Source organism: Pygoscelis adeliae, unplaced genomic scaffold (genome assembly GCF_000699105.1).
Source record: "Pygoscelis adeliae isolate BGI_AS28 unplaced genomic scaffold, ASM69910v1 Scaffold424, whole genome shotgun sequence".
Lineage (NCBI taxonomy): Eukaryota > Metazoa > Chordata > Aves > Sphenisciformes > Spheniscidae > Pygoscelis > Pygoscelis adeliae.
Genome location: NW_008824651.1, coordinates 295,876 through 305,776, shown reverse-complemented (window position 1 = coordinate 305,776; position 9,901 = coordinate 295,876). Strand labels below are relative to the sequence as shown.

The window sequence follows — 9,901 nt, the reverse complement described above, 5'->3', positions numbered from 1 at the left end:
TTTTTTTTTTAATTTTTTTTTTTTTTTTTTTTTTGAGTATACTGCAACAAAAAAGCACTCTTCACCTTCTCGGTTATAAGCAAAACAACAGCTAAAATCTTTAGAAATAACAGTAAGTTTAAAGTGACTTGAGGGGAAACAGGGTAAACACAGAATCAGTCACGGTTGAGGCTGGAAGGCACCTCTGGAGATCACCTAGCCCAACCCCCTGCTCAGAGCAGGCTCAGCTACAGCAGGCTGCCCAGGATGGTGTCCAGTTGGCTTTTGAATATCTCCAAGGATAGAGACTCCACAGCCTTTCTGGGCAACCATCCTGAGAGTAAAAAAGTTTTTTGTTAGGTTTAAATGGAGTTTCCCGTGTTTCAGGTTGTGCCCATTGCCTCCTGTCCTGTCACCAACCACCACTGAGAAAAGCCTGGCTCCATCTTCTTTACTCCCCCCATCAGGTATTTGTACACATGGGTAAGATGCCCTGAGGCCTTCTCTTCTCCAGGCTGAGCAGTCCCAGCTCTCTCAGCCTTTCCTCATAGGAAAGATGCTCCTGTCCCTTCACTGTATTTGCGGCCCTTTGCTGGGCTCTCTCCAGTATGCCCGTGTCTCTCTTGTACTGGGGAGCCCAGCATGGGACCCAGCACTCCAGGCAAGTCTCACCTCATGCTGAACAGAGAGGAAAGATCACCTCCTTTGACCTCCCGGCAATGCTCTTCCTAACGCAGCCCAGGAGGCTGTTGGCTGCCTTTGCAGTCAGTAACTGCCTCTAAATAACTGTCGACAAAACACATTCCCTCCGTGAGTTGTAATGCTGAAACAACTCCAGAGTAGAGCTGGGAGAAGTTTCTGGCTGCAATTCACCTGAGCATCAGCCTGCCAGGCATCTTCAGTAATTGCAAACAGGTTTTTTTTTCAATGAAGAAACATTGAACTTCAGCGTGCAAAGGGTGCAGGAGACCTGCATCAAATTCTCCAATGCGGAGACCTGATCAGACCCCTTTTACGGAAACCACAGAGCAGCTCAGCAATCCTGCTCAGCAGCTGGACAACCGCAGCAAAACACACCCAGCCAAGGGTACAGGCATGCTCTAGCACAGCCTATCAAGAGACTACTCACCCTCACACAAATAGGCTGCTTAGCGGTAGTCCAGTGGTAAGTAATGAAAGAACCAAATTCATCTGGTTAGCATCCATCAGAAGGGTGCAACTGCCCAAACAATAACATAGTAGATGACGTTTCCCTGCATTTACCCTTGACTACCTCACTGCTGGCTAGTGCAATGGCTGAGACCACCACCTCACTGTGAAGTTTGTTATGTACCACTCCCAAGTATTTAAATAAAATTAAGAATCTTAATTGTTCTAGGGTACCAGAACAAAGGTATAAAGGGAACCAAGTATGAAAAGAGACCACCAAGTTTCCTCTTGCACTGGCAATAGCGAGTGACTCAATAAATAATTAAAAAAAAAAAAAAACAACCAAGGAGAGGTCTTAATTAACCAAAAAGCTGGTTATACACAACAGGTTAGAAAACTGTTTCAGACTGTTGAATGAAGGTTTATGCACAGATACATCACGAGTTCAGACAATGCATTAATACAAACAAGCTGGTGCCATGAACATACCTTCTTCATCTTGGGTATCAGGATAAATAGTAGTCAATACTCCATATCTTTTTCCCCAAGACTTAACGTCAAAATAAACATTGCCTAATAGAAAAAAAATGTTTAGTTTTATAGCAAAAGATGGGGTATATTCATGATGAAGAGGGAACATTTCCCTGAAAGCAAAACAAAACAAAATGCCCTTCAACTCCCCCTTGAAATTCCGATTTATAAATTCAGAAATGCTGCAAAAGTAGTAGCACACGTTTCCACATTACCAGCTTTCCAGTAACCTCACTGCGTGTGCTCAATCTACACACAGGATAACTTTGTATTCTGGAGATCTCCCCAGGTTCTTCCCTGCCCATACACAATCAGCAATCCCCTCTCTGACTGAAACGTAGCCTATTGCTACTCCAGTTATAATGCACTCGAATGCTTCTACAACCACCAGCTCTGCTAAAAAAAGATCCACACATTGTGCTTTGCAGGCGCATCTTTTACAGCGCCTCCTGTTTAGAGTTAAGAGGTTCCCCCAACTCTCTTGTAGAAGCCAGGCCAGGACTTCCCCACAGGAGCTTAGATAGCAGTTCATTACAGTAAACAATTATATTAAGTAATGAGCTACATTTAACTTAGAAATTGAGTAATAGTTGTTCTGCCCACTCATGTCAGCACAAACGAGTTGCTCACACCCTGTCTGTTAATCAACAGAAGGCAAGCCTGGCACAGGGTATCTCATCTGATCCCAAAACAGGATTACTAAGAGCGCTGATTTCCTGTACATGTGCTGAACAAGGAGTTGCCTTGCTATAAGTCTTACCTTGTGAGGTTGCGTAAGCTTGTCCACTAGCAATTATTGTTTTTATAAAGGAAATTATCTGAGGAATATTGTCAGTCACTCTCATATATACTGTAGGAGGAAGGACCTTAAACAAAAAGAGAGTAACATCTCAATAGCCTGTATGAAACACACTGTTGGCAAGTCCCTTCACTCTAAGAAACAAATTTTAAAGAACATTCTCCTCAATTTCATCTTTCAAAAAAAAAAAAAGTTGCAAGTATCATAAAAAGGTCATAAGCAGCATTTAAGATAATACACACACACACAAAAAAAAATTGAGGGGTGGCAAAAAAAATCCACTAATTTTTCCCAGTGGCTTACTCCCTGCTTCTGACAAGTATTCTGGACAAGAAGCAAAGACACCTGAAGTCAATGAAAGAATATTTGATGTTTCATATGCTTTAAATCAGGATATTTCTGTGTTATAGTAAATATGTATTATCAGTGAACCAAGGCTCTACTGCACGGGGGGCGGGGAGGGAGGGGGCGGAATCTGTGCTCCTAAAGAAATTTAACTTGTTCATTCCAAATCTAGAGTTTGCTTCTCCCCCCATTTCCTTACCCAAAAGGTGTGCAATATCTTCCCAGAAGAATGAAAAAGTAAATCAGTACTCAGTTTCCAAGCAACACTGTCATAAAAGTAATCAATTTATTTTTTCAGATCAAACTGTCAAAATCAGATTCCTTACCAAAATAATGGCTTTAAAATACTCTTAAATTTAGAAGCTCAAGTATCTGTACCTTTAAGGCAGCCATATCTTGTTTAAAGTCTTCTTCATAAATACGAGCAAGAGCTACTGGCGAAATATTCATCTGAAAAAGAGAGAAGCAGATTAGTAAACCATAAATCAAAGTAATAATATAAAATATTTCAATCTTTTATCAGACAGTTAATAGCTAATTGGAAGACTTAACGAGCCCCCAAGGTAAAGAGTCAGAAAGGCTTATTAATCCAACATTCATGGGGAAGAGATGCAAGTTATAAATAACTTAAAAGTAGTATTTCATTTATGCTTATGAATTGCCAAAAGATTAATACGTATCTTTTAGGAGAAAGCAACCAAAGATTAAAATAACAAACTCCTTCCCTCCCTCATTATTTTCCTCTTGAGAGGGTCTTCCATTTCCAGTGACAAGATATACTACAGTACACGGGACGTGAAATTCATTCAACTTATTGGCAGGGGACACCAATACCACCTACATGTCAGAAAGACAGATCAGAGACTTGCAGGATGAGACAGGATATTAATTTTCAGTGATTAAGAAAAATAAGCTATTTCAGCTGATCATGGTTACTCATATATCTCAGTACAATCAGAGGAAATGAACCGAAAGTCAGTCCCACGCTTTGCCGAGTGCGGCACTTCTCAAGCACCTTCTCTGCATTTCTCGTTCACAGGGTGACGGACAGGAACAGGGATCCTCGCAGAAGTAACGAGAAAGTGCAACCCGAAAGGAAAGAGACAACTTGCACGTGACAAGATACTTGTTCTCAAATATGCAGAAGAGGCCAGGACTTGAAAGATGCATGACGGCAAAACCTGCCCTAGCAAGCAAAAACATGATATCAAAGTTTTTCAAATGCGAGCTTTTATATATTCTCTGAGGAGAACCTACTGGGGAGAAGACAACATACTGTCAGTCTCTCCAGCTTGCGGATAACCGAATCATTAACAAAATAAATCTAGTTTCATCACTTCCAATTCATTACTGGAGCATCTTTAAGGGTCTGATTTTCGGAGTGCAGGTGGGTACTACTATTTGGACAAGCTCCTGGACAAGGCAGGAGTTCTGGTGAAGACAGACCAGATGCTCATCCAGCAATTAAACGAGGAAGATGCTCACCACTGAGAAACAAAGGCATGTTCTGCCTACAGACCAGAGAGAGTGCTCTTCCAGACCCCAGTGACGGGACTCATCTCCCTAGACAGCTCAACTGCTTCTTCGATCAACAGAGAAACAAAGGTGCCTATAGGAGGAAGATGGTGAAATTCCTCCCGTCCAGACGGATGTTCAAAACACGAAGAGACTCATCTCTCTCTCAAAGGACCACTGAGGGCATGCAGCATGCTCATCATAGACTACATGCCCAACTTTCAGGTTTTCTCTAGATGAATCCCACCAAAGGATGGAGAACAAGCTTAGGCATGTTGATCCTACCACTGTAATGCTTCAGGTACAGAGGTCCCAACAACAAAATCAGGCTACTCAGGTAGAGGCCTTGGCCATCCAAACAAAATGTGCAGGGCAGAGCAGGCATTTCAAAGTCACCAAAAAAAGCCATGAAAAGATTACTTCATAGAACCAAAGAATGCAGTAAATGAACACAAATTCTTTTAAAACATCATGTGATTTCCCCCTTCTCAAACATAAAATCTCCATAATGTTCTGACAATAAGGAAAAATTTTAAAATGCACACATATAGATTTTAAAATGCCTGGCAGTTTTGTTTGGTTTTTTTTTTTCTTGTTGGTTTCGATTTTTTCTTCTTTTAAGATGGCCTACTGCCTTAGAAAACTGCAAGTAAATGGGAACACACATGTATTTCTACAGGAGTGGCGTGCTAGTATTCATTTGAATGCAGTGCCCTATATTTAACTGCAATAGTAACTGTTTACTTAAAGATTAAATAAAAGTGACAGCTGTCAAATTCTCTGGCTCCAAGAAACTAGCTTAAAGCTTGCAACTGCAATTTGATCCAACACATTCATTTATGATCCAGAAGACATGAGTTACAGATTCTAAAAACAAAAAATTCAAAATGCAGAATAAAACACAGAATACACTCTTGGCGTTTCAGGGTCCAAAAAGCGTTTCAGAAAAAAAAAAAAAAAGAAAGAAAAGAATTGGAATAATCATTCACCCAGCTCAGCTGGTAAAAAAGGTCTGATTAAAGTTCAACTGAGAACCACTTATAGGCCCAGTCTTATCAAGACTTACCCCTACACTCAATGTCAACTTTCATGTAGGTGACAAACTCGGACAAGACTGATACAGCTTTCCAAGGCACTGACGTTGCAGCTAGATGGTGCTCGGCACCTTTCAGGAACCACCCTCAGCCTCGCGTGTGGTAATGCTATATATACTACCTTTAACCATCAACAGCACACAGCGCTTCTCCAGAACACAGCCAGAAGCCTACTGGCTGCTGAGTTTTGGGTTGCTTTTGAGGTAAGACACTCTCCAACTGTGCTGAGGATTCATCCTGGCTTTTTGCTCCCTGCTGGCCAGGGGACGAGGGCAGGAGGACCCCAGGCGCAGGTGCCGTAATGCAGCCCTCCCTGCACTCTCCCCCTCACACAACTCTGCACCCACTTACCTCCACGCAGCTCTCGATGCCCAGCCCTCCGGACTCCCAGCCCCGTTACAGCCATGCTAGGGGACCAGAAATCCCCACATTTATTATCTACTAACTAAAACAAACAAAACTCAGCAAAAAACCCCAAACCCAGGTTAATTTTCCTATGTAAGCAGCTGTAGAAAATACCAAAAGTTTGGGTCAAAGACTGCAGCAAACACCTACCTCATTGGCTCTTTTTATTATCTTGTCATCTATGTCTGTGATCCCCATCACCATGACAACTTCAATTCCAAAAAACCTAGTCATTATCCTTCGAATTATATCAAACCTAACATAGGAGCTGGAAGAGAAAAAACATGAACTTTTAAACATGCAGTAGTAAGAATAAACTTTTAAACAAAAATAACCAACAGCACTAACAACCACAGGGACAACCTAAATACCTCAACACTTGCAATGAAAAGGTCTTCAGTGCATCAAGTGCTTTTCCAAAACCAGCTACCACCTGCACAAAAGTCAAGCAAATTTCCCTTGAACTGGCCTACCCTCTTCTGGCATTAGTGACACATTACATCAAATTTTCTGAGTTTTCTTTTGTTGCATCTCCTTATTCAAGCACAGAAGTGCGTTGGAAGCTACATGTGAGTCAGGAGACTCCCTCAAAGCGAACAGTACGAAATAAGACACACAGATCAGATATTCTTGAAATACATCCCTCCGGCTTTGTATATTCTAACAGGTTTTCAAAAGCCACAGGGCAGAAGAACAGGGAGAAATAAAATGGGGTTCGAATGAACTTTGCTTAAGGTTGAGTAACTACAGCTACCAGCAACCAATAAACTATTCCATTCACACACCACCACAGATCTTTTCTGATAGCAAAGAGCAGCTGCTGCGTGGGTTATTTTGTTTTATTTACACTCGAGAATAAATTCTCAAAATTATTCAGGCTCTTTGTCACAAAACGGAGTATTTAATGCTGATGGATTGCTGTACCTACAAGCTGTACAGGGCTGTGGCAGCCCCTTCTGCCGCTCACAGACTCTCCACTTGTAATTCTCAAAAACACGCTTTGACTGAGTAAAACCCAATTATTAGGTGAGATATTAGAAGGTGACTAGAGGCTCTGGGTCTGCCCTGCAAGGTGATGAGAATCCTCATCAATCCTCCTGCGCTGGCTTTGGAGAAAACAGAGCCTGAAAGGAGACTCGCAGACCTACAGGTTCTCATTTCACCCGCAGCACCGCATCAACTGCAACTCCCGGGGCTGTCAGGGCAAAGAACTGTAAGCAAATACTGGGAACAGCTTTGCATCCTTCCCCCTAGCTGCAGGAACCAGGTGGCATTAAGGTTCAGATTTATGGATGTGTAATATCTTGATGAAGAAAAATACTTTTTGTTGTTGTTTGCACTATTACGACCATGTTGAAAAAGGGGTTTTGAAAGCCTAGCTGCCAGGGAGAGAGTTTTTAATGAATACCAGCTCACTGAGAGTAAGGTTCATCTAATGTGGTGACACGATTCCATAAGAACATTAAATATTCTTATATGATTTTTTTCTTTATATAGAATGAGTTTTGGATGTTGTATTGAGGCATACAGAGCACCTGTTTTGAAGACTGGAAGCACAACATACTACAGAGAGTTGGATTATTTAGAGAAATAAGAAGTCCTTGTGGAGGGGAAGGAGGAGGGGAGAAAAATAATAATGCCATTATTTTCAAATTCTTCTCAAGGATCTCAAGCTCATTTCCATTATTCATTTCTGCATTATTACCTGCCACATTTGTTGTCCTTGCCACAAGTCAAACGTAAGAAGGAGGGAAAAAAGGAATTCTAGTGATAAGAGAACATGTTGCAAGAGTACAACGAAACAATGGTATTTTACAAGAGCGGCATGGCAGCAACACCCATCACTCCATTTGACTTCATGCTCTTTCCCAGTGCATCTCCTGGCCTGTACACCCCCATCAACAGCATGCATTTCAGCTGTGCCTACCAAAGCCCTACAGCTGGATCTAGCTACTGGGAAAAAATATACATCTTTAAAAAAAAAAAAACGCAACAACAAAATCAAGAGTGCTCCACCATCCTGAACAAATCAGCTGAGCAACAAGATGTCAACACGGACACGTGCAAGACCATAGACGCTCGGAAGGAACAGCCAACTCCTCACATGCTGGAGGGTTGATCAGAAAAGGGGGAGGAAGGTCTTCAGTGCAGGCATCTTGCCGCACAACAGCGCTACAGGGACAACACGTGAAGGCGCTAAAGAGACAGCAGATAGAGTATAACACAGCTACTTGTCTGCGTGATACACCGCTCCAAAGGCAACATTCGGCCCTAACTATTCTTTCTTAAATCAGCAAGTGAAGAGGTCAAACCCAGCCGGCACAGATGTATGGCAAACCTCCACATCAGGAAAGCTTGAAACTGTTAGTTTAGACGTGGATAAGAAGAGACGGGTAAGAGAACAGGCAGAGCGAGCAAGGCCTTCCTACTCCCTCCTTTAATCAGAAGGGCCTGAAGGCAGGAGAACAAGAACAAGAACCAGACAAAAACAGACATTCAAAAGCCACAGAGAGCTGCAAGACCAAAAGGTGAAACTCTCCACCTCTGTAAACCTTGTGCTCTAGATCTACTATGCCCCTTAGGACAGGAGCACTTCTGCAATTCCCTCGCCCCCGTTAACACCACGTCAGGGAAGACAGACCCTACCGTACTAGAGAACCTCAGCTGAGCGATGAAGAAAAGAAATTTATTAGCATCTTTCTATACGGTTGCTGTCAAGTGATGATTTTAAATTGTAATTATTTCAAGGTAAACTGTAACATAGCCTGTACGACAATAACTGTAGATTTAAACACACAAATTGCTATGACTTTTTTTTTTTTTAATATTGAAGTTCCCCTGAAGGTAGTAAGTACAAACAAAATGATTCAAGATACGGTTTTCCTGATTTTTAGATGACCAGTAAAAAGCTAGGTTAGTTCTCTGCTAAGACGGGACAAAAGCAAGGAGGAAGAAGACACCACCACATACACACAACAGTACAGCAGCGTTTAAGGTGAGGTTGCCAACAGTATTTTTACATGATTGGTATTTTAAAACTTCCCTGTTACAGACAGAAGGCACAGTTGTGCAGTACTGCAGCAGCTCAACATTGAGCAAAATTCAACACAAGTTTCTGAATGAAGTTGAGACAGGACCAGAAGCTGTGAAATGCCCTACATTAAAAGGGAATTACTCAAATACACAGTGTCTGATCTTCATACAGATGGCAATTATTTGAGAAACCCCTGCCCTTCCAAGGAGCCCTATGCACCTTGTTCTTTTAAGAATTAGGAGACAGGAGCTCGAGCAGCTGAGCTGCTGCAACCCCCCTCAGCTTCACAGGAACCTGCAGGCACCCTGCATGTCTTCTCATCAGGTGCATTTTAAAACAACTGGCAGCAGCCTTCTCTGGTGTATTTAAAGTATTTTTTCAAAAGTACTTATAATGAAGCTGGTTTATTATCATAATTATCTGAATGACCCATGGAAAAAATGCTGTGCTGTTTTGGTTTTTTTTTTTAAACACAGTAAACCACTGAACTGTTACCATGCAAAAAGGCCTTTAAGCTACCTGGGCTTTCCGACACTTAAGAACAGATACTTTTATCTGTTAACCTTAAGAGCATCTTTTTAATAGTCAACCCTGAACTGCTTTTCCTTGGTGCTGACACGGCACCCGAACTCAATTCGAGGCAGAACTATCGTTTCACACCGACAAGGGGCCCTGCTCCAGGATCCCAACTCCTCTGCACAAGACGTCATGTTGTGCCGATATGGTTTGAAATAACTCACCCTGCCTAGCAAAAAAGTGCGCGTTCTTCATACCTTTCACCCCACAATTGTCTCTTTCTGGACGAGCTGCACCAACAGCCACTTCCGCGCTTCCTGGCGGTGGGGAACCCAAACAGGATTTTGCCCTTTGCACGGAACAGACCCCAGCGGGGTCTGTCACCGGACACGGGGTCTGTCACCGGACACGGGGTCTGTCACCCGGACACGCGCTGCCCGCTACCGCGGTTCCCACCCGCGCCGTGCCCACGCAGGACGGGACATTCCTCCCCCCGGTCCCCCGCGATTGGAGACAGCCGCGACTCACCAGGCG

The 9,901-nt window shown here is 42.7% G+C and overlaps 1 protein-coding gene across 1 annotated transcript in view; it reads right to left on the bottom strand.

Annotated features, from left to right (window-relative positions):
- The window catches only part of CARS2 (cysteinyl-tRNA synthetase 2, mitochondrial (putative)), a 39,282-nt gene that overhangs the window by 27,634 nt on the left and 1,747 nt on the right, over positions 1–9,901 (bottom strand). Inside the window, exons 2-6 of the mRNA XM_009322528.1 lie at positions 6,189–6,250; positions 5,968–6,085; positions 3,182–3,253; positions 2,420–2,525; positions 1,618–1,701 (exon numbers count right to left, since the gene is read on the bottom strand). Of these exons, the coding sequence (XP_009320803.1) occupies positions 1,618–1,701; positions 2,420–2,525; positions 3,182–3,253; positions 5,968–6,085; positions 6,189–6,250 (442 nt within the window). The remainder of the gene's footprint in view (positions 1–1,617; positions 1,702–2,419; positions 2,526–3,181; positions 3,254–5,967; positions 6,086–6,188; positions 6,251–9,901) is intronic.